Raw genomic sequence first — 25,000 nt, 5'->3', positions numbered from 1 at the left:
TCATTTGCACCCTCTTTCCGCTAGAACGCAAATGATGCTACTCGGCGCACAAATAAACTATTATACCCTCCAAAAGTCATGAGATTGTCTTATTATTTATTTGTGATAACTGTAGGTGGTTGGACGCCCTTTCATGCCTCCATACTGGGGTCTTGGCTTTCATTTGTGTCGTTGGGGATATGGTAGCTTAAATGGGACCTTGACGGTCAATGAAAATATGAGGAGATACGGCATTCCACAAGATGTGCAGTGGAATGACATTGAGTACATGGATAAACACCTGGACTTTACTATCGGCAAAAACAACTGGGCTGAACTTGGAGATGCAGTGAAAACCCTACATGAAAAGTATAACCAGCACTACATACCAATTGTGGTGAGTTTAACCTAGAGGAAGGACTTTACAATATGTGACCTCTCACGAGAAAACGTCGCTAACGCTTTCCCATTGTTATCCTGCGAGCAGGCCCTCGATCCGAGGGACTGGGGTTGGGGGTAGAATGAGGGCCTACCCCGAACCCCAGTCCCTCGGGGGGCCTTTTCGCTGGCTATCCCATTTTAGTAAATTCCAACACTTGACCAGCACTTTACCAACGGATAACGAACCTTCAACGCTTTCAACAACACTTTCAACGCTGTCTTCAACACATCCAACGGTTGTCAAAAAAAATTACAACGAGCTGTCAATTAATTTTTTTCTCACCACCTCATGCTTTCCAACGGGTTTTTCAATGCTTTCAACGAAGAGTGCAAAGCCTAGCTAATCAAAGGATCTCCCAACGATTTCTTCTGGTGAGAAGTGGGCATTATTCACGATTTATCTTACGTATTATATTATGGCACCTTTACTCGGTTATTAATGTGCGAACTAGATCGAGCCCCGGAATGTCAAAATAAAAGGGGCGATTAGGTTGGCCCCCTTTTCCTCTCCGTTTACCGTCGTCTAACCGACCCACAAAGTTATGAGGAGGGTAACGATTGAAAAGAAAAACACTTTTTGTCTGAAGTACAAACACTGATTGTGCCCGTACAGATTTTCAGTTTCACCTTCAACCCCAGAGTGTTGTGAATCCCGACAGAGAATGGACTCGTTCTCTAACGCAACAGTCGAATAGTTTTATTAAACATGGCGATCTCTAAAACACTACTGAAAAGCACATGGCATGCGTGCGCATGTGAACTGGTAACACCGCTGAATAACTGTTGTGACATAGCATCCCTCCCCCCAATTACAGACACGCGTGGCCGTTGTCGAATTCATCTTTACCACTTCTGGCCATTTAGAGTGCGCATCCACGACAACGAGGAACATTTCCCCTAAGAATGGTCCAGCGAAATCAACGTGTATCCGTTGCCAGGGACGAGCTGGCCATTCACACAAGTACAATGGTGCGGTTTCCGGGTTTTTCTGGGTGAGTTGACAGCCCGTGCATTCTTTTGTCATCCGTTCAATTGCTTTATCCATCCCCGGCCACCACACGTAGCTTCTGGCCAAGGCTTTCATTTTAACAACACCAAGGTGACCACTATGGAGTTCATTCAATACTTGTATCTGGTACTTTGATGGGATTATCACGCGTGTTCCCCACATCAAGCAGCTGTCTTGGACAGTAAGTTCATCTTTTCTTCTGTAATATGGTTCCAGCTCTTCCTCACACTTTGTTGGCCACCCTTGCTTTGTGCGTTCTAACACATGCGATAAAACAGGATCCCTTTGGGTTGCCTGGCGGATCATACCCACACTGATTGAAAGTATGGCTATCTGAGACATTTGGACATTTCACTGTGCCTTGTTACAGCTAGGTAGGCGTGATAGTCCGTCAGCATTTCCGTGCTGGGTGGTGTTCTTGTATTCAATGCTGTAATTAAACCCTGCAAGGAAGAGCGCATAACGCTGCAGGCGAGCAACTGTCATTGCTGGTATCCCTTTCTTTGGATGGAAAATTGAAGTCAGAGGTTCATGGTCCGTTACAAGTGTGAAATGGCGACCAAAGAGGTATAGGTGGAACTTCTTAACTCCCCATACTAGTGCCAATGCTTCCTTATCAATCTGAGAATAGTTCTTCTCTGTCTTACTGAGGGTGCGTGATGCAAACGCGATGGATCTCTCCGAGCCGTCATCCATAATGTGTGACAAGACAGCTCCAATGCCAACTGGTGATGCGTCAAAGGCTAGTCTTAAGGGTCGTCCGGGATCATAGTGGGTGAGGACCATGTCTGACGCGATGAGCTCCTTCACTTTTATGAAAACTTCCTCACATTCTGTGGACCACTTCCATTGTTTACCTTGTTCTAAGAGCTGATTCAGGGGGTTTAAGGTGGTGGCTAGGTTGAGCAGGAACTTGTGGTAGTAGTTCACTAGTCCCAAAAATGAACGAACTTGTTGGACATTCTCTGGCTTTGGGGCTTTGACAACTGCATCAACTTTCTCTTGTGTTTTGTGTAATCCATCCTTGTCTACTTCATTGCCACAGTAGGTTACTTTCTTTTGGAAGAACTCGCACTTTTCCCGGTTTGCTCGTAGACCATGTTCTTGCAACCTCTTTAGAAGTTCTTCCAGGTGGTCAAGGTGTTCTTGGTCGTTCTTGCCTGTAATGATGGTGTCGTCTAGAATGCGACTTGTACCTCCCACTCCGTCTAAGACTAGATCTATTGATCTTTGCCAAATGGCTGGGGCTGAGGTTATTCCGAATACAAGGCGGTTATATCGGTATAACCCGCCTTGATGAGTGTTGATCGTCAAATACTCTTGTGAGTTTTCATCTAGCTCCATCTGGTGATAGGCCTGTTTAAGGTCAATTTTAGTAAATGACTGTCCTCCCGCAAGCTTTGCGAAAATGTCATCAGTGCGGGGGAGTGGATATTCTTCCACCGGCAGCTGAGGGTTTATTGTGTTCTTGTAGTCGGCACAGATTCGTACGGTGCCATTTGGTTTAACTACTGGTATAACAGGGGTCGCCCAGTCGCTGAATTTGACTTTATGTATTATACCTTCTCTTTCCAGACGCTTCAGCTCTACTTCTACCTTTGGTTTAATGGCATAGGTCACGGGTCTTGCTTTGCAAAACTTAGGTTGGCTACCTTCCTTTAAGCTGAGTTTTGCTTTCGTCGACTTGAGCGTGCCAACTCCATCTTGGAATACTTCACTGTAATCTTCAAGGAGCCTCTATAACCTTTTCTGAGTTCCCTGTGTCGGCTGCATGTGTGCAATGGAACAGATGAGCTTCCAGTCAAGTTGGATTTAATGCAGCCAATCTCTCCCAAACAGAGCAGAACCGTGCGTGTCTACGACATATAATGTCAAGTCCTTGACTTGGTTGTTGTGTTCCACTCGAACATAAAGTTTGCCCTCGGGTGTAAGCCTTTCTCTCGAGTATGTCTTCAGAGGGGTGTTTTTGGGAACAATTCCTTGTATTTCTGAAAAGGTAGGGTGGATATCGCTGAACCTGTATCCAGCTCCATCTTTAGGTTCTGTCCATTCACCTTTGGTTCCACCCAGATAACATTATCGAGTGTCTGTCTGACGTTATTGACTTCTAAGGATCCTATTAAGCTGTCATCATCCAGCTCTTTGTCCACCCCCAAAGAGTGTAATTTTTGGTTCACTTTCTTCGGTTTTCCCCGATGGGTTGTCTGCTGATTCCTTCCTGAACTGCAAACTCGTTGGATGTGCCCCACGTTCCCTCACTTACGGCAGTTCTCATTCTTAAAATGGCACTCTTCTGATGAATGTAAATTGGACCCACATCTATAACAAGGTCGTTTCGACCTTACCTCATCTCTCGCATTCTCCACTTTTCCTTTTTCCTTGTTCAGTTTGTTTACTTCTGACTCGTTCTTCCCTTGTAACTCGAGTGAGTCTTTTGCCGCTGCTTCCATTGATAAGTCAATTTGTGTCGCCTTGGCCAATGTCAAATCACGCTCGCTTCTGGATAAGTGCGTTGTTTAGTCCGCACACCAATCTATCCCTCAACGAGTCATCTAAATTAGCTGCCGAATTCACAGAGAAGGGAAAGTGTCTTTAATTCAGCTAGGTAGGCACTTACGGTTTCACCTTCGAGTTGGTGGCGTTTGTGAAACGGAACCTCTCTGCGATAAGTACTGGTTTGGGGCACAGATGCTGTTGTAGGGTACTAGCAACAATAGCGTCGACGGACAAGGAAGATGGTTTTTTCTGGAGCACACAAACTGCGTAATAATATATATGTTTTGTTCCCCATAAGGCTAAGTATCACCGCTGCGTGTTTTTCTTTCTTGATTTCGTTAGCGATGAGGGGAAGTATTTACGATATGTATTAATGTTTTTGAATGCCACAGGATCCTGGTATAAGTTCCACGCAGCCACGAGGCTCTTATGCAGCTTATGACGATGGGCTTGAGATGGGAATCTTCATTAATTCGTCTAATGGAGGAACATTTATTGGGAAGGTAATACACAACAGTCGATGCAGAAAATGGCTGAATTGTCCCAGAAGAATCCTGAATCGCAAAGAAAAATCATTGTAACGAAAGCCTAAAAATCTCAATTTAAGACTTGATGCTACTTTTTCGATACTTTTCCTTGTGTGGGCCCTTTTCCATCACTAAGGAAAACGCTCAGATGAATTTATATTGGAATAAAGGCCGAGAAATGTAGAAAGGGTCGTAAATGATTACTCAACATCTCTACTGCGAAGGTCGGGGTAAACCTATCCGTTAAAATGGTTAGGTTTTTCGTATTGGAGTAAAACGTAAATTGTGTTTCACCATTTTGTACTACTGATTTCCTTTGGTTCGAGGAGTTGTTGGGACGATGTGTTGTCAAATTTCGCGGTTCGAGCCCATTAAGGTCCCAGATGTGTTGCAGCAATCAGGGCGACGGTTCTTAAATCTACTTCATTCCATTCCATAGGTGTGGCCAGGTCTCACTGCTTTCCCAGACTTCAGTTACTCAGTGACGCAGGATTACTGGGATGAGATGTTGACCCAGTTCAGAAGCCTTGTTGAGTTTGACGGTCTGTGGATTGACATGAACGAGCCATCAAACGAATTCGATGGGTCTCAACAAGGATGTCCGAGCGATTCACCACTCGATCACCCACCTTACATGCCCCATGTCAGTGGAGGTCGTCTTTATTCGAGAACTTTGTGCATGTCCGCAAAACACCATAACTACTTCCACTATGACGTGCATAGCTTGTATGGAGTCATGGAAATGGAGAAGACAATGAAGTGAGTCAGCAGTTTCAAAGATTTTGGTGTTAGGAGCTATTTTGATTTATCCTCTTAACGAGGCTCCCTAGAGTTTTAGGGCCGCGCGCAAGGTGGGCACTAGTATGGCGCGTAAAGCCTAAGTCGCGCGTGTTTTCCTGGATTTTGTGACGTCAACGTGACCAAATCTGTAAAATTAACTGCTAATTTTCTCGCGTTCCCTTCGGTAAATTTTTTTTAAAAAATTGGCTCAGTTCTAACCACATACAGTTCCTATCAAATACCCAAAAATTTGTTAAAATCTGTCAGAGCTAATTGAATATATTGAGAAAAGTGACAAATTACAGAGTATTGGCAAAACCGTCTGAACAACCTTGACGTTTTCACTTCAAATAATAACAACTATCACCCAAGAAAAGTATAAAGATTAAGAAATTTAGGTTAAAAACTAGAATATATCTGCCTGTCACTAGATGTGATGTTGCCATGGTAACGACCACGATCCAAAAAATTGTCACCAAAAAATAAGCCTTATTATATTGGTACCCATACTGGTAAATCTCTACAGGTAACTTTGTTTTCTTTTGTAACAAGTGCCCTGTAGTAAGGGTATTCGCAAGTACTCTAGGGAGCCACCTTAAGTGGTTGGGAGATTGGGTGGCGCTATCCACTTGATGAGACGCCATGCGAGAAACAGCGAAGCCTTGGAACCAATCGCGAGGCCTCAAAATCGTGTTTAGTCTTCTTTGCCTGCGTAGAAATCTAAGGACGGGGACCTGACGTAGAAGACTGGGTCTACGTTCCCGTCGTCCGAGTTGTTAGGTGAGGACGGGAAATGCTTTTTTCTTTTTTTGCATGCCCAGTCCCAAACGGTTTTGTATTTTAACTTCCGCTAATCGTCGTCTTCTTCGTGCGCAAAGTGTCTATCGCCTAGGGAGCAGTAATTAATTGAGTATTTTCCTTTTTCACAAGCGCGTTAACGAAACTCAGAGGAAAGCGAAGTGTGGTGATTTCGCGTTCAACTTTTCCAAGTGCTGGAATGCACGGTGGTCATTGGCTAGGCGATAACACTGCTACATTCAACGACTTGTATCTGTCAATACCAGGTAAACGCATTTTACATCTTACTAACCTAAAGGTTTCTCTTGTTTTCCGTCCGTCACGGTTTCATGTCCAGTACTGTCATAGCCGCAGTCCATATTCCTTGATATGTTTTAAAGGGCCACCGACAACCATTGTCTTTTGCGCGCCTTTGTTGTTGTTATAATCCGGGCAATCGAATCGGCCGGTTCGCTTCAGAAACATCCCGTGAAGAAGAACTTCTGCGAATTCGCTGTTCGATTTCTTTTTTAATCCAAACGCCTTCCTCCTTTCGTTCCGTAATCTTAAGGTTGAAGTAGTGAGCCAAATAACATGGCGCTTTTCCTTCCTCGGCGGACGACCTTTCTTCACAGTTTTCATTTCGCTTTTAACACGAACACAACACCCAAATAACGCCAAAAATACAATATTTAAACATTAAGGAAAATATTAACAAAGTTTGAAGCTACTGGGCATCCAAAACACGACGATGTGAGGCGATGGAATTTGACTTTTCAAGAAATACTAGTTTCTGTATTACAGAAAATGGCGCCGATAGCTTGCACGCCCGCAAAGACTTGTGGTTGTCGGTGGCCCTTTAAGCAGTTGTCACAATCTCGACCCCAGAGCTCTTCTCTTGACTGAGGGAGAGAAGAGCTCTGGGGAACCCTGAAGCAAAGTGTCTTCTCATTGGTTTTCTTGAAGAACAGTCAAAAGCGTCTCTAACTGGTGCATTCATTTTAGTACGAGGAGTGAGCAGGCGCCTTACAATTCAAATAACCAATTTTCGGCTATGAGAACCCTACGGCACATGTTCTCCTACATAGAGTTTCCCAGAGCCTTGGATCGATCCGAGGCTCTGTTGACGAGAATGGCAGTTGTCAAAGTTCGTTCTGGAATCCTTTTCCCCTTTAAATTTGTTACAAAGTGCATTTATTCGACTCAAAACTGGAGAACGTATGCCAAACAAATGAATTAAGAAACTGTGAAAACTATTATATTTGAACTGCGGGATGAACATGAAACGCAGTTAGATAAGGAACTTATGCATCCAGGCAGGAACGGTTTCAACAACGGTAACCAATAATTTCCTTGAACACCTTATCGGAAAAGGTCTCTCCATAATTTTGTTGAAGAACAAGACTAAGGTCCATGGCTGAACCAAAGATAATTCAAGGCTGGTTTTCATTCACGACGCAGTTATAAACACAAGTTTCACACAAACTAAATACGGAAATTCAACAATATCTTTTGTTGGGAAAAAGGCGACTGATGATTTACTGCGTCTGCCAAAATAGCTTGTGCTTGTGTTTAAATCAACCTCAGCATTATAGGGCGTTGTTTATGCTACAATATGTCGTGCATTGCTTGCATAACACAGCTTTTCAAAAGCCAATCCTTGTGCAAAATTGTTTCCTTGATGCTAATTGGTTCCAGTTTTCATGTCAATAACATAATTTTCGTGGCAGCCTTTGTTAGAAAACGGGGCTGATTTGAGATCCGGTCTTCCTCTCTCTCTCTCAACTGTTGTCTTCCAGGAATTTTGAACTTCAACCTCTTCGGTATTCCTCTGGTGGGAGCAGATATTTGTGGGTTTAACGGCAATACCAACAAAGAGCTTTGCGCAAGATGGACACAGCTGGGCGCATTTTATCCATTTTCAAGGAACCACAATACAATTGGCGCGCTGGTAAGCTCATATCGGTAAAACGAAACCGGTGCCTATTGAAATTTAGTGGCATCTAATCCGCGCGGGTCTGCAGGCGCCCTATGTGACCAGCTCCCGGAATCAATCAGATTCCGTATCTACATCTCTAATTTTCAGCTAGAGTGTCCTCCCCTTTGAATCATAGAGTGATAGGCTCAGTTGGCTGGCCATCAGGTTACAGCGACGGAGGGTCGTGAGTTCAACTCCGGCCCGACCAACACTCAGAGTCTTTAAATAACTGAGGAGAAGGTGCTGCCTTAGTATTTACATCTTCAAATGGTGAGACTTTCATGTCTTCTCGGTCAAGGACTACAAGCTGTGTGAACCGTCGAATTACCCTCGTTCATTAACTGTGTGAACATTGAAGATCCCACACACTATTCTAAAAGAGTAGGGCACGGAATTCCGCTGTTGTGGTCTGCCCATTTCCTTAGCAATGTGGTCGGCTTGGCGTAATCTTCTGAATGAACTACTGATAGATGAGACCACTTAACAGTTAACAGACAGCAGTCAAATTAAAGGTGTCCAAGTGCTGAAACTGGTAGACTGAACTGAATGGTGTGCTAACATGACAAGTCCTTTAGGGCTGTCATGCTAAACCGGCCACCTTTTGCTGCAGAGAATAGGTCAGACCGAAACACAGGTGCGATTTTTTGGCCTTATCTCCGAGAAGGCCCTGAATGTTGGTCAGGTCGAGGTTCAGACTTGCGGCGCCTTCCGTGCCCCCCCCCCCCCCTCCCCCCCTTTTCCCCAACTACCCTCCGCACATGTACATGTCCATTAAGGCCGTCACTATTGGGCCAGAGGCTTGGAAGACTTGTCAAAGCATTATGAACAAACTGGGTAAGAAGCAACCTCGCCATTTTATCAACTATATCTTGAGTCTCTGGAGTTAACTCTTCGCTTTTTTTATCGCAGGCTCAGGATCCCGCGGCCTTTGGACCTGACTTCGCTGCTATGGCTCGTGACGTACTGTTAACGCGCTACCGGCTCTTACCATATTTGTACACTCTATTTGCGTTTGCGCACGTAAGAGGCGGTGCGGTAGCTCGGCCCCTTTTCTATGAGTAAGTACACCAACTACATCTTTATGACTTGAATCACTTTACGATCTCACAGAACTTCTCCGAAGTCAGTTCAAATGAGGGTTTGTGGTCTTGTCCGAAGGGAACTTATTACTAGCTATATATACTTTAGCCTCTTGGTCATGAGTTTAATTTCTGCTGGTTTTAGATTCCCAAAAGATCGAACTACATATCCGATGGATCGACAGTTCCTTCTTGGTCCAGCATTACTTATAACTCCAGTACTAACACAGGTAAGTCGTCCGTGTATGCAAAATTTTCTCACCATTTTTAATCGTTTTGTGTGTATTTTCTGCATTCATTCAAATTGAATATCAAGGGGCTCATTATGAAACGCTACTCATAGATTTGTATCCTTTTTGTAAGGGATCCACCTCTGTACAAGGCTACTTTCCAGATGCAACATGGTATGACGGCATGGATGGTTCAATCCTGCAAACATCAGGGGGAGGGGGTCAGTACCACACGCTGCAGGCTCCCTGGGATAAGATCAACTTCCATTTCCGAGGGGGATATGTGATACCGACTCAACAACCTGATATCACTACTTATCAAAGGTGACAAAATGACTCATAGCATTTGCACTTGGCTTTCTTGCTAGCACAGGAATAAATGAGCTTTATTTTGGAACGACATTAGCGCGAAAAAAAAATTGAAAAAAGCAGACAGGCAGGAACATTCCTCCAATTAAATGGGCTTTGTTTTGCAGTTGACCAAAAACGTGCTGCGCCGGCTGCGCGACTCTGTTTTTTTTTTTCCACAATAAATACTTTTTGTGACAGCGTCCATTACAAGAAACTAAGATAATTCCGCCTTCAGTTATTGCTCAGATTTGGAAATTTCAGCAGTATTGAAACAAAGGGGGTTAGGCTGTAAACAGGCTCTCCATTGTGTTATTCTGAGTTGCTTCGATTCGCTTGTGAATGTCGCGATCTTTAATATCTTAGCTTTTGACCGGGCGCCATTCTCCGAAATTTTTAACGAAAAGGTGAGCTTGTGTTTAGGCTAAACGGAAGTCAGTGGTAAACTTTTCAAAATCGTTAAAACGAGAGAGCGCACTACGGATATAAAGCGTGAAATTACGATATTTCAAAATATAGGTATGTCGCCCTTTTGTGTGCGTTGTTACACGTAACTTTCAGGTGAAAAGTTTACAATCTTACACACGCCTCCTTACAACCTCTAATTTCATTGGATCCGAATCACGATCACTTTTATTATGAATTTGGTAACTCCGACAAGCTCGAAAAGCACCATTTCGGAAATTGAAGTCCTAGCAGAATAGCCACACAATTGTCACCTACACCTATTGTAGTTGAATGCCCTAGCTCCGGGCTCCCTCGTGAAAGAGCATCTGAACTAGTAACTTCTGCAAGGGAGCTCTCGGAGTTTTCACGAGTATCCCCGAGTCACCTTTGAGAAATACATCATCATCCGGCATTCATTTAAAACAAAGAGAAGCCTCAGTAGTCATGTCTGCCAACTTGGTTCTTGTCGTCATTTGCGAAGTGACAAGCTGATAAGGTTGTATTTATTTTCAGTCGTCAAAATCCATTTGAGTTAATCGTCGCTTTGTCGTCATCCGGCGAAGCACGGGGGACTTTGTTCGTCGATGACGGAGAGTCGTTAGGTGAGAACAACAACCCTTTATTTAACAAGGTTAGTTGTAATCTTACTGACAACTTAGACGTTTGCGTCATGGGCTTCATCCATACTATTGGTTGAGAACCCTGATTGCCCATGTATATATATGTCCCGAAATGCATGCATGTAATTAGATGCACGGTAGAGCGGTTTTCAATGGGTGTCGAAAGTAATTAGCGAATTGCATTGGTTTTGCATTACTTCACTCAGTGATTGGTTCAAAGTTCTCGCGCCACTTTTTCAGCCAATCAGAAGTGAAACCAAAACCAATCGTGGCTCGCGCGTGCACTTTTTCCCACGCTTTGTGTCGGCTACTTGTAATTACTTAGAGTTTGATTGGTTTACTGGTTTGCCTCCCTCCTTTTTGATTGGCCAAAGTAATTACTTTGGTTTTGGTTTCACGACACTCGATTGAAACTCGCTCTAACTGTCAAAATGTTTGATGCGCGTGCAGCACGATTGTTCTTGCAGTTTAACGATGTCAACACTGAAGAATGCTTTGTGCTTGTTTCTTTCGTTTTTTTTTTTTTTTAGATCCTATAACCAAAGCACCGTACTTGTCTGTCATCTACAGTGTCTCTCAGGTACTTAACAAGTGAAAATTTATACTTGCAGCTGTATCCTATCGCTACAAAATCAAAACAAGAGCCTGCGTCACCTACCAACAGTTACAAGCTACCCTACTGTGCTACGGCTACTCTTTTTTTCTATGGCTATTAGAATCCTGAAACGTACTCAAAAGTCATCACCTTACCTTCCATTAGATCTCTCAAGGTGCCGTGTCACACCCGAAGTTGGTTAGCTAGAACGGCACTCTCAGGCTAGCAGTGTTAGTAATTTGCTGGGAGGGGGGGGCAGGGGGCAGTTACATCGTCTTTTGCCAATCACGCACTGATATGGGAAATCAATGGAACCAATCTTAACACAAAGCGAATACGAGGCACACCCGTCGTTAACGGCCGGAAAATGCGTGCGAGCAAATCACAATTGGCGCTGGCAAATGTGCGCGAACACGATATACTTTGTTTCTTCGCTGATAGGCAGAAAAATTGTCGTTTTCTTGCGTCAATTAATTGTTTAAATTTTCATTCAGAGTTTACAAAAGTTGGGGAAGCTGTGAAGTTAAACCCTTCTTTATTCATTACACTGTCGTTACCTTCTAGGGAACATTGAAGGCACAAGTGTCTTCCACTCGGCTTTATCACCCGCAACCACCAATGACCGCTGTGCACGTGTTTGGTGTGTTGGTACACCCGAGCACAGTGACAGTGAATGGCTCGCCTGTACGCTTTAGCTATAACCCAACAACGAAGGTAAGTATTTTTTCTCTAAAAATATTGTTAGCTGACGAACAAGTGAACTCTGTCACGGTTGCTTATCCTCTGTTTAGAAACCTGTGAAAGTCACGAATGAATTAACAAACCTAGCCTGCGTACAACTAGTTTGGGGCATCGAGCGAGTAATTTGGCGGCGGATCTTCCAGCGCGCGAGAATAATGGGGCGAGAAAGACAAGTAATCCTGCTCGTAGTGCAGACCTAACCTCAGCACGAGCTAACGAAAGTAAGAAAAGTTTTCACAGGCTTTTACACCGAGGATACAATCGAGTACGCTAGTTTTGATTCTTTCTTTGAAAAATACAATGTTCTATACGACACTTGTATAGAGTTAGTTACCTGGCCTTTGAGGAAATGTGAAATTGAACCCTATTTTATTCAGCATGCTGTTGTCACCTTTCAGGGAAGTCTCTTCCGGCGATAGCCAGGATGGAGTTAGGCTTGTTATGATTCAACCTCGCTGCTTTTCTCCTGTGCTCTTATGCTGTTTTTACGCCAACTAGCTTTTCTTTAACTGTATCAAAATAAGATGAACTCCAGCCTCGCCGTGGTTAGATGATCCAATCCCAGAGCTGCTTGTCTAGGTATATCCGGGGTGAAGTGCTTTACAAAATCACTAGAAAATTACCAGTTTTCTCAATTGACGGAGCCATTACAACGTGGTTTTTTAGATGGTGTAAACGGATATTTCAAAGATCCAAAGCAAAATTTTGCATCAGCACTGGACACTCGAAGAAAAATCACATAAGTTGACCTCCCAGATTTCCATTTCAGTCGTATCACTTATAATATGCGTACGGTTGTTAGATTGAACAGAAAGGCCATGTCTTTTGAGAGCGAACCAAATAAACGTGGAAAGCTGAACTTGCATTGAAACCTCCAATTGCGGGCTGTTGCACTTTGATCCACAGTAATTATCACCTAGGACATATTTCACCATTAAGCATCTTCAAAAGGCACTAACTTCTCTTCTTTTCTCACCGTTTTCTCAGGTTATCACCATTGAAAAGCTCACTCTACCAATGGACAAAGACTTTACCATCACTTGGTCCCAAGGGAAATTTGCCTGGATGGAATCATAAGTAGACTGCTTTAGCTACAAAATTATTGCAAGATTTCTACACTTGGTTTTTTTCTCAATCAGTTTATGTCCTTTTATACGCACCGTGCAATTCGTGATTGGGCGATTTGCTTTTAGTTATTAGCCTCAAGAGCAAGCGGGGCTGCCTTGATTTTTTCCAATGCTTGCCCCCCTCGCCTAACCATATTCAAAAATTAATTTGGTCGTCGCCCTATATCGTTCCCTTGACCAGCGGTCGGGAAAGAGAGACTCTGGTCAAATCCAAAAAAGGCCATATTTGATTGCCTTTTGAAAAGCGGTTACATTTCCTCCCATTTTCAAAATTCTAAACTAAAAAGTCGTGATTTCTTCTGGATTTTTATCTATACGAGGATGAAGATGATCTACAAATAGATCTTTTTACAACATTTTTGTTTTTGAAACTTCAACACTTTCGAATTTCCGAGGTGTCACTTGCGTGACACCGGATACTGAAATCTGTTTTGATTGAAAAAATATGTCTCGTTATTTTTGATTGTCTGCAGTTTAAGCGTTTCGAGTGTGTTAGGAGATGTGTTTATAGTCATGTGTACTGTCTCGCGAGTGACAAGTAAGCGTTTTCATGGCAAGGTGAACTCTGGATATTTTTGTTGATTTCTTTCCGTCTCCCTCACGCACGCGCAGGTCAACCGGAACCAGAGTTTTGAATTATTCCAGAACCTGTCGCTCCCGTTCCGCTGGACAAGGGTAACGTACGATCTGGGAACGAGATTGTCGTCGCCGAGGCTAATTTGTGTAATGCTCAACTTATAGGTGGTTTGCAATCAATCTCTTACGACATAGGGCGCTTACCATTCGACAAACCTTTCCGATTTAAAATTTCGAAAATTCCGTTTGCCGAATGGAACGCTACTTTATTTACGGTTGAACAAACCCGCCCCAAGTAACCGCGCCCTAGCACGAGTTTTGAGCCAACCATGGAGCTTGCTGTGAGCACGAGACAGACGAGTGGGTCTCGTAAGAAGAATTTGGTCAAATGGAACGCGCCGTTTCGGTCGGATCGGTCATTCGGGATCACCTTTAGAGGTGATCCAAATATTCCTGTCGGACCGAACCGAAAGGGACCGTTTCATTTGACTTCCAACCGAAATTTCCGGAATATTTGGTCGAATGGTACGCGCCCATAGATAACAATGATGTAGAGTGCAATAGACCTCATTCACGATGGCCGCCATGTTGGATTTGCTATCATCCTGCAAATTAGCTACACACTTCTGAGGGGGCAAACAACACAAGTTCGAGAGGTTATAACGAACATCTTAGCCACACAGATGATTTGTTTCACGTTCATTGAATGTTTATCACCTAAGTAGTAAAATAGAATGATTACACAAGTTACTTCGATGTTTTTTTAGTGAAAAATGAGCAGATAACGAAGTAGAAAGTCAAAATCTCATATTATAAAAGGTACTTAATTCTACTAAATTCTAAAATGTACTTTTAGCAATGTCATTTCAATATTTCGACGAGCCAATTTTTCGCAATAGTGGCCGGGTTTTCTAGAAGTAATGGTCGTTTTTGAAAAAATCATATATTTGAACCAAATCAAGTATAACCAGTTATGCCACATTAACATAATCTATTTTAGATAAAAAGAAGATTAAAATGTGGGAAATTTTTATGTCGTCTTGAAAAAGACCGTCAAGTGTTCATAATGACGCGAAATGCAGTTCATTTGTATGCAAATAGCGCACGCAAAACAATTATTTTCTACATCACAGAGTACATTCAAAGTCAAAATAAACGCAATTTGCTATTTTCTTTTGCTCTTCTTTTATCTTTTTCTCTCCTTTTCGTTCATGGCTTTCAATGAGACTCGCTTAAATTGTGACTGACTTATTCACACTGAATGGTTTTACGTAGTCACTCTTGCAAACTGTCCACTAGCAAAATTCTATGCCAAGCGTTCCGTGCGCTCGCACCACCTTCGCATGATCGTTTTTATGAATGAAATAATGAAAACCGCTGCTTATTTAGCTCTGAGAGTTTATTTGAGGGTCCATTTCATTTCTGTGCGATCTTCGCGCGATTTGCCGTTACCAAATTGCTACGATTTGAGTTTGGAATTTAACCAAGGCTTAGTTAATCGAGACAGGTTCAGTTTAAGTTTGGTTTACGCAGTGAATAAGCAAAAACACAACACTTGTAAACTTGAGGATGGTCAAAAAAGGGACATCTGCACGTGCAGTGAGTTCCACAATCAGAGGTGCTCGGTAGAGTGGAATAGAACACTATTCATATTCAGTAGGAAAAACCTACACTAAATCATCAACTTCATCATGTCAATTTAAAACTTTCTTTGTAATATTTTTATAATAGGGGCCGTCGACATAATCACTTTGTCCCCGCTTAACGTCAACTGGACGTTTAGATGGGGGGGTAAGGCTGTGGACGTTAGTGCGGTGCACTTTTGAACAGTAGAAACTGGCGCATTTTTCAGAGAACGCGAGTCACAAACTTGAAGATAAAGCAGGACAAGTTTAACAAGAAAGGAATGTAAATTGTGATCTTTTAAACTCTGTCCTTAGTCACCATAAATTCTACATTTTACATTGTTGTCTTTTTTTATTGTAATCTTAACAACTAATAAAATTTTTACAATATCAAACTTAATGCTTAGCTTGCTGATATTTACGGGAACACAACTAAATCTTTTTCCATACATGTACAGTTTTTCAATGTCATAGTTCTTTTTTTGCGCGTTTAGTTTCTTTTATAGTCGTTCCGAACAAGGTTTGTACTAATGACAAGTCTCCGAACGGAGAAGCAGTGTGGTGGAAGAGTAACGCATACATGACTGGCCTGGGAAAATGGACTGCAGCTAGACCGCATGCTTGATGGGTTGATAAAAACATGGGGGCGGGGGCTAGCGATTCTGGCTTGTCCTTTCAATATTTTATTCAGAAGGAGATACAAATAGCATCAACAGGAAAATGCAGTTGTACAGGTAGGAGAAACTGCAGTTTTATGTAATTATGAAGTTCTCGCCACGTTCTTAAAGCACTCAATTATATTGGTCATGATTTCTGTCTTTGACCTCTCCCTGTAGTAAAGTGCATGTGAATATTCCTAATCAACAGTAACGAGTGGAGCCCGACAGGGACTTCTATGGCAGCAGCATTTCAAGTAGACGTTAAGGAGGGAGGGGGGAGGGGTCTGACCTAAACGTCCAGTTGACGTTAAGCGGGGACAAAGTGAATATGTCGACGAACCTTTACATTGTCATGATTCCTTTTGTTCTTATAGTTTATTAGCATTTCGCATTCAAACTGAAGATGACAAAAATTTTGTTGAAATATGTATTTTTTTTTTTAAACGTGTTGTTACTTCTTAAAATTGTAACGATGGAAAGAGTTGTCAACATTTGGGCTTTTATCGTAAGTTCTTTCAAACGTGAGAGATTGGTTAGTCTGCGCAAGGCGAGGTTAAATAAACATGAAGCATTATGGGAGAATGTCTCTTTTCGACAATTGCAGTCCAAGAAGCTCAATGGAGTAGCTCAGTACACGCTTCCGATTCTTTCCCGGTTCATCATCCGAAATACATCTCTTTGACCCAGGAGGAGTCAGCTGTTTCAGCTGAATAGCTTCTTTTATCTTAAGCTGGAAGGTGGTAACATTTGGCGATCTTTATGACGTCCATAGGGTTCAAATGTGATCTAGGATACGGAAACAATCCTTAGAGCATGAAGTACGGCATTTCTGAAAAGTTTGTAAGTATTTAAAAATGTGAAAGGTCCTATCACTGAACATGTGCTCATGTGCGCGCGGGGAAAAATGTTCAGTGCTAGGGCCTCTCGCATTTCTAAACACTTACAAAATTATCAGCAATGCCGCATTTCATGCTCTATATTGATTGTTTCCGTATCCTAGATAACGCTTCCACCACCTTCCAGCTTAAGGTAAAAGAAGCTATTAATATTCAATGGAAAAAACCTACACTAAATCATCAACTTCATCGTGTCAATTTAAAACTTTCTTTGCATTTTTTTACATTGTCGTGATTTCTTTTGTTCTTATTATAATTTATCTGCATTTTGCGTGCACTATATATTCAACTCTGTACTTTGTAATTCAAACTGAAGATGACAGAAGATTCTGTTGAAACATGTATTTTTTTTAAAAACGTAACAAAGGTTGTGTTATTTCTTAAAATTGAACATATCTGCCACTATCCAGATCTTTCCATCGTGTTGTAAGAGCTGTTCGGGCTAACCAACTTCTGAACATCATCCGTTCTATTCCTGCTATCGCAGACGGTAAATGAACCTATCCGCTTAAAGAAAATACATAATCGGCGAAAGCACAGGAAAAAACCAGGTTTGTGGGTTGACTTGTTTTTGTCAGTTTCTGCTTCATTGACTAAAAACGAGAGATAATATGCAAAGAGCCCTTTGACATTTGAACCCTATGGACGTCATAAAGATCGCCAAATGTTAGTCCTCCAGTGTTTAATTTTAGTGCACACTTTTCTTAACCTAAGACATCAAGTGTTTGAGAACTAAGCCACTGTTAAATGGGGTTAGAGGAAGCTTCCTTATGACTTACTTGATCGATTGAGCCGCTAAACATTAATTAAACTTCAATGCACCTAAAACGGTAAACATTATATTGGGTTTTACGGCCCATGTCTTTGTCTTTGTCTCAACTGAGCACCAAACCATCTTAGTATTGCTGCTGTGGTTTTTCGATGAAGACGTTTAAAAGCACTTAATCATAACTTTAGAAGTGTTTTTTCAACAACACAATGGCATCGAGCTTTCACCTTATCGTCTACCGGGTTGTTTTCGTCAAAACAAACTCATCGTGACGTCAAACTATTGGCATCTGCTTCGGAGGCAAGAAGCAAGTTCTTCCTTGTTTTGATCATTGGCAATCAATACATGCAGTGTCACAAATGCAGGCGCAAAGGAATAGCTGGTCTGGTTCAATTATTTATTTAACATTTTTAGGTAAGATAAGTACGAAATTCTTCATTTTTGTTGTAGTAATGTAATCTTTTTTAAAAAATAGAATACAACAAAGTATGAGAAAGCCAAAGTATGCTAAAGTATGGGAAATCGTTTAAGGTTGATGCCAGCGAAATTCCTTTTTTCTTATTACCTCTGAGGAAAAACTGACATGCACGTAACGTTAACCCAAGATACTTTGATTTTATCATGTTTTTTTCTAAGTTTATGTAAGCCTTATGTATGCTGCAAAACAACATACGGTGGCTCAAATAGTTTCAACACATAGAAGACACCTTCTTTAGATCGAATGACGCTACAACACTGTATCACGTAACAGCAATGTTATGGTACCATATGAAACGCCGATTATTTCCAAAGTGAAACAAGATGTGATCATCATTGTGATGTTACTAAAAAGTGATTAGAAGGCCACGCTGAAAATTTCGGCAAAGTTTCAAAAAATTCTGTTCATCACATTCAGAGCCTCCTTTAAAAAAAGCGCAGAATTAAGGTGGCTCTAAACCCGCTATACATTATTTTTTTAAACTTTGCATAAAGTTTCATCTTGCCCTTCTGAACACTTTTCAGAAATAAAACATGGGGGTCACCGAGTTCGTTTTAAAGATATAAGCAGCTAAAGACAAAATAGGTGTTTTCACAGGGCTTGCCCGTTGCCACGGTGACATATTACGTCACGATAATGACTGTATCTTGTTCAGCAGTAATTCGTGTTTCATTTGGTACCACAATATTACTAATACATGATAAAGCGTTGTAGTGCCGATCCTTCTAATAAGATCTTGAAAGCGTTGAAACTGGTTTGAGTCAAGCTCTTTTACGCAGCAGTGAAATTTTGCAAATCTAAACAAGAGCTTGCACACTGATTTCCTTGACTATGTTTCAATGCTGTAACTTGGGTGCTACGTTCGCGCTTTACTTGAAGAAAGAACTTGGTTTTTCAACTGATTATTTTTCTGAGAGTCCTAAGGGATAATGTTTCCTATCGCTAATCAAATGATTGGTTTTCCTCGTGCGAATACCATCCGTTTTATTTACCTAAACATACAGTAAAAGAAACAGCCGGGACTTTCTTATGCATTCTCTTTCATTTTCAAACAGTCCTAAACTTTCTGCTGTGTGTGAAGGCACAGAGCAATCCGAATGGTGTGCCTCTCACTGGCTTAAGTGGAAGCTTTTCCAGTCCAAACTATCCATCTGATTATCCAAACAACAAGACTTGTCGATGGATAGTTTCTGTTCCGCAAGGCTATCGAATCCGGCTCGAGTTCACGACATTTATTTTGGAAACCTGTGTATTGCCTTGTTCCTGTGATCACGTCATAATAAGGGATGGCAGCACTGAAAACTCGCCAAAGCTGGGAGAATTTTGCGGGAACAACAGACCTCCGCCAACTTATTCAAGTGGTCGGTACATGTGGGTGGAATTTGACAGTGATCGAACCTCTAACGACAAAGGATTTTTAGCATCATATACCGCTGTTGGTGAGTACCTAGGAACATTCATTCCTTGTTGCTCTCGATCTGTGATTTTGACGCCGGTTCTTCTGCATCCATAGCATTTGCTGAGAGACTTAACGACGTTTGCCGCAAAATAATTGAAAAATTCGAAATGGCATTTACCTTGTTAAATAGTGTCTTCTATTTTAGAAAGTCACTAACTATTAATTTGGCACTGCATGTGCTGAGCACGTGACTGTTGAAAGTAACTAGGCGATTGCTTGCTGCAATTGCTAGGCTTAGTGACTGGTGTAAAAATCTCGCGCCAGTTTATCAACAAATGAAAAGGAAAACCAAAACCAATCGCGACTTGCATACGCGATTTTTCCCGCGCTCAATGAGCAAGTTACATGCAAGTGATACGAATTTGGATTAGTTGATTGCTCCGTTTGCACCTTCTGTGATTGGTGGAAGTAATAACTTTGGTTTTTGTTTTACGACATTCGATAGGCCATTTCGAGTTCGTGTCTGCCTCCTCTTCAAAGCGAGTCTACGTGCAAAGTTTTTGTGATCGTAATTAGTTCTCCTTCACATATGAATGAAAAGTAACTCATAAGAAAAACTTCACACATATAGGAGGCAGACATGAACTCAGAAATGGCCCATTGAAAACCGCTCTAATAGAGAGATTTAACTTTGCGTTTACGGCAAATGGTAATCGTCGGACTGAAACTTGCCTTTTACCAAAACGCAATGAAATTTTTTTTACAACCTCGTTCCCAGGTTCTCTCTTCTCTACCTCCATCGTCGTTGAGAAAAGACCCTGGTTCAGACTGGTCACGTGGCACTCGTCGACAAACATTTTACCACTGGGGTAGTATTTTGTTATATTTTGATCCCGCAATTGGGCGAAAGTGTATTCGCTGGACAAGGCATTTTTTTAAAAAAAGTAATCTTTACCTTACAATGTAAATATCAAAAAGGTCAAAAGAGCTGATGTTATAAGTGACAAGATTGCGACTTTAGGAATCACGTTTTTTAACATTCGAAAGAAAAACGAAAAGCAAGGAACAAAATAAAATACCTGCACATATTAATACAATTTGATTTGATGAGTTGAGGTAGATACGTGAAATAAGGACTTAAATAATATCACACGGGCTGATCGCCGGAATCGTTGGTTTCCCATGGATAAACGTTTCGCTTGTTTTCTTGCACGACAAAATCTTTTCTTTGTTGATCCGGACCTTCACGTGGGTGAAAACTTGAATGATGCGAATATATTTTCTGTGGCGTCCGTTCGATTTGACCACAACGTTTTGCCTTTCACGTCGAATTCCCTATGTGTAGTACATAAAATACTGCCGTCAAACGTTTTGTCGATGGTCATCTGGCCACAAAATCAATTGCGTGCTGATTCCCTTCTTCGCAATGTCGGCAAGGCATACATTGCCACCCCTTCCCTAACACACATTTGGTGAACCTCCCTGGTTCTGGGAGACACGTGATCAGCCTGAACCAGGGTCTTTTTGTCAACGACAATAAAGGCAGAGAAGAGAGACCCTGGGAAAGAGATTGGTTTTTAAAGTTTAGGTCGTATCCAGTCTCTCAGCTACACATATCAAATAACGTCTTAAAAGACAAATACAATTTAGAATGAGAGAATTTTCGTGCTTTTATGACAAGCGGTAGCCTGGCGTTTTCCGTTTGGCTTTTGGCGTTTGCCGTTTTACGTACGTAAACGTTGTTCAAAGACCACATAACGTTATCTAGTGGATAAGTCATTATCCAAAGTGTAACATATACTTCAGGTTAAACGCTAGCCAAGGTTCTTAGATGTGCTTGAAGTGTGCGTATTCGCGGTTAGTATACGTAAGCATTGAAATACCGAAGTCTTTGCACAGATTGAAACTGTCAGATGGTGCCGACTTATCCACGGGATAAAGCTTACGGCTTTTTAACTACTGGGCCAGTACAACAATTTTTTTTCTCATTTCAGCCGTAGGACCACAATGTAATCCGAATGCCGTGCCTCTCACTGGTTCGAGCGGCAGTTTTTCCAGTCCAAACTATCCATCTGATTATCCAAACAGCGAGACTTGTCGGTGGATTATTTCTGTTCCGCAAGGTTATATAGTCCGGCTTGAGTTCCCGACATTCCTTTTAGAAAGCTGTGTCGTGTCTTGTTCGTGTGATCACGTCACAATAAGGGATGGCACTACTGAAAACTCGCCAAAGTTGGGAGAATTTTGCGGGAACAACAGACCTCCGTCAGTTTATTCAAGTGGTCGGTACATGTGGGTGGAATTTGACAGTGATCGAACCTTTAACGACAAAGGATTTTTAGCATCATATTCCGCTGTTGGTGAGTACCTAGGAACATTCATTCCTTGTTGCTCTCGATCTGTGATTTTGACGCCGGTTCTTCTGCATCCATAGTATTTGCTGAGAGACTTTTGCCGCAAAATAATTGAACAATTCGAAATGGAATTTACCTTGTTAAATAGTGTCTTCTATTTTAGAAAGTTACTAACTATTAATTTGGTACGCTGCGTATGCTGAGCACGTGACTGTTGAAAGTAATTAGGCGATTGCTGCAATTGCTACGCTTAGTGATTGGTGTAAAAATCTCGCGCCAGTTTATCAACCAATGAAAAGGAAATCAATTGCGTGCGGATTCCCTTCTTCGCAATGTCGACGGCAAGGCATACATTGCCACCCCTCCCCTAACACACATTTGGTGAACCTCCCGGGTTCTGGGAGACACGGGATCAGCCTGAACCAGGGTCTTTTTCTCAACGACAATGAAGGCAGAGAAGAGAGACCCTGGGAAAGAGATTGGTTTTTAAATTTTAGGTCGTATCCAGTCTCTCAGCTACACATATCAAGTAACGTCTTAAAAGAGAAAGACAATTTAGAATAAGAGAATTTTCGTGCTTTTATGACAAGCGGTAGCCTGGCGTTTTCCGTTTGGCTTTTGGCGTTTGCCGTTTTTCGTACGTAAACACTATGCTAAATTCCTCTAACTTGCTTGCGTCTCTCGTGAAAACCAGCCCTTCACGTTGTTATCGGAAAGAAGTAGAGCAAGGTAGAAATGTACTAAACAGCATGCCACGCCTGCAGCACGACTGTTTCATTACCCACCCTGTGCACAGCTAGCAAAGCGAGGCAGTAAACTACACGACGACAAATTGGATTGTGACTGTGCTTGGGAGAAAAAAAACCCAAATCAATCGGTTTTACAATAAAGGTACAAATTTGCACATCATGTACTCAACAAAATTGCTGAAAGCCTTGTGAAAAACAAACTTACTCTTATTGCACAGAGAGCGGTGATTGACATGCTAAAATATGCTTCGAACTGTAACGGAAAGCGCTTTCCAACTGCACGTTGTTACGTTGGAAAGCATTTATTTGCCACACAAAACATTGCAAGTGTGTGTCGTTCTCATGGTGGCGGGCGACTAAACAAATGGTGGTAAAGACCAGTCATTCCTTTGTACGTGTCATATAGCCAACAGCTAACTTTCTTTTTTCTCTAACTCTTTTATACGTTACAGTTTCAACTACCAAGGACACTATGGTTTCTCAGCAACTGACATTAGGTAGGAACGTTAACCCCCTTGAGCTTTCATCAGTTCATGGGTTATGAGTAGAAAGAGCATTGTTAACTTTGTGATTTTCCTATCATTCTTCCATAGAAACTCGTAAATTATTGTTAGAAGATTTTTTATGACGAAATTACGGGATTAATATAATTGAAACATGACGTAAGTCATGCAGAGACTAAGCTTTAATATTAAAGGTTTGCTCCATCAGTACTTCCTATATAGTTTTCCAAGGAATAAAGACATCCTTAGGGACCGTTCATTTTTTATGGGGTAGGGAGGGCTGGTGGAATTTGGAGGAGTTTAATTTTAAAATTGTTTGACCCCCCCCCCCCCCAATTTCCGATTTTTTTCTCCTGCCCCCCCCCCCCCCCCATCATCAGAGTAATTTTTTGGAAGGCCCCCCCACCCTTTGAATAAAAAATACATGTGGTGTTAAAAGTTACTGCAGCATTAAAATTTCGTTTTTTTAAATTTAACATAATTTATTGAAAGAAACCTGAAACCTAGAAAGCTGCTTTTAACAGATCACTCAAAAGAATGAAAAGTCAATTTCTGCTCTTCTTGTTACAGCTCGTCCTGAGCGTGTTGTAGCTGGCCGCTCGTCTTCGTATTCCTCATCTGAGGCGATAAAAGCAAGAACGACATCATTTGAGTCGTCTTCAGAGTCAGGGGCATCACTCTTGTAGTCATCATCAGTTTCCTCTCCCTCACTGCTTTCATCACTGCTGTTTAGTTGACCTGATTCATTCCTGCCTCCCACTTCGGCTTGTCCAGTTCTGAGAGTATTCATTCGCAAGAATTTGTAAAATTTCTTATCCTATTTTTGATCTAATTTTTTCGTCCAACCCCCCTTTTCCTTCTTTTTTTTTTCGGCTGGCCCCCCCTTTCAAGCCAATTTTTTTTAGTGGCCTCCCCCCTCAAATCCCACCTCATAAAAATCTCATAAAAAATGAACGGTCCCTTAGTAGTCATCAACTAAACTAAAATGTCAATCCCTTTTTGACCTCTTAAGTTCAAGGTCAGGATTGTTGATATGATCACCATGGCTTAAATTTTCTTCTTATCCCTAGTATTTAAATTGCTACTAGCCCCTAGGTTTTATTGTAAAAATCACGACCTTCCGCAACCAATACTGAATTATTCTTTTCTCTTTTTTCAAATGACCGTCGAACGTAATTACGCGATTGCAATTGCTACACCTGGTGATTGGTTTAAAAATCTCGTGCACAGTTTATCAACCAATGAAAAAGAAAACCAATTTGAAAACCGATCACTACTTGCACGAGCCAATTTTCCCGCCCTTTGAGCAAGTTATATGGAATTGCTACGAATTTGGATTGGTTCATTGGGCTGATTGCACCTGCTGTGATTGGTCGAAAACCGCTTTAACATGGTCACTAACTTTTAATTTTTGTTTCCCTAGGCATTGGTGCGATTGTTGGAATCGTTTTGGGTTGTGGTATCGGTTTCTTCTGCATGGTCGTCTGCATTTATGTTTGTTGCAAAACATTTTCTTAAATCGTGCACTGTTTTAGAGGTGAAATTTAATAGGCCATTTCCGAGTTCATGCCTGCCTCCTCTTCAAAGCGAGTCTAAGTGCGAAGTTTTTGTAATGGTAATTAGTTCTACTTTACATATGAATGAAAACTAATTTTCATAACAAAAACTTCGCACTTAGACTCGCTTTGAAGGTGAGGAAGGCATGAACTCGGAAATGGCCTATTTAGTTTAGCTACCTTTTAATTTTCTTTTGTTTCTTTTATCTTGTTATCATGTATTATTCTCTTTCCTCTTTTTAATGCATTTCCGTTTGTATTA

The 25,000-nt window shown here is 41.6% G+C and overlaps 2 protein-coding genes across 2 annotated transcripts in view; both read left to right on the top strand.

Annotated features, from left to right (window-relative positions):
* Positions 1 to 14,921, top strand: part of LOC138042452 (lysosomal alpha-glucosidase-like) — a 25,966-nt gene extending 11,045 nt beyond the window's left edge. The window contains exons 6-17 of the mRNA XM_068888341.1: positions 116 to 376; positions 4,318 to 4,428; positions 4,892 to 5,211; positions 6,163 to 6,296; positions 7,809 to 7,960; positions 8,897 to 9,045; positions 9,212 to 9,296; positions 9,430 to 9,620; positions 10,605 to 10,693; positions 11,242 to 11,291; positions 11,871 to 12,020; positions 13,035 to 14,921. Of these exons, the coding sequence (XP_068744442.1) occupies positions 116 to 376; positions 4,318 to 4,428; positions 4,892 to 5,211; positions 6,163 to 6,296; positions 7,809 to 7,960; positions 8,897 to 9,045; positions 9,212 to 9,296; positions 9,430 to 9,620; positions 10,605 to 10,693; positions 11,242 to 11,291; positions 11,871 to 12,020; positions 13,035 to 13,124 (1,782 nt within the window). The 3' untranslated portion in view covers positions 13,125 to 14,921. The remainder of the gene's footprint in view (positions 1 to 115; positions 377 to 4,317; positions 4,429 to 4,891; positions 5,212 to 6,162; positions 6,297 to 7,808; positions 7,961 to 8,896; positions 9,046 to 9,211; positions 9,297 to 9,429; positions 9,621 to 10,604; positions 10,694 to 11,241; positions 11,292 to 11,870; positions 12,021 to 13,034) is intronic.
* Positions 14,922 to 15,060: 139 nt separating this feature from the next.
* LOC138042459 (tolloid-like protein 2) overlaps positions 15,061 to 25,000 on the top strand; it is a 10,063-nt gene continuing 123 nt past the window's right edge. Inside the window, exons 1-5 of the mRNA XM_068888352.1 lie at positions 15,061 to 18,113; positions 19,233 to 19,616; positions 21,571 to 21,936; positions 23,132 to 23,176; positions 24,606 to 25,000. The exon at positions 24,606 to 25,000 is cut by the window's right edge and continues 123 nt beyond it. Of these exons, the coding sequence (XP_068744453.1) occupies positions 18,059 to 18,113; positions 19,233 to 19,616; positions 21,571 to 21,936; positions 23,132 to 23,176; positions 24,606 to 24,700 (945 nt within the window). The 5' untranslated portion in view covers positions 15,061 to 18,058 and the 3' untranslated portion in view covers positions 24,701 to 25,000. The remainder of the gene's footprint in view (positions 18,114 to 19,232; positions 19,617 to 21,570; positions 21,937 to 23,131; positions 23,177 to 24,605) is intronic.

Source organism: Montipora capricornis, chromosome 3 (assembly GCF_036669925.1).
Source record: "Montipora capricornis isolate CH-2021 chromosome 3, ASM3666992v2, whole genome shotgun sequence".
NCBI classification, from domain to species: Eukaryota; Metazoa; Cnidaria; class Anthozoa; order Scleractinia; family Acroporidae; genus Montipora; species Montipora capricornis.
The sequence above is the reverse complement of the archived record's forward strand: the minus strand, read 5'-3'. Positions and strand labels throughout refer to the sequence as shown.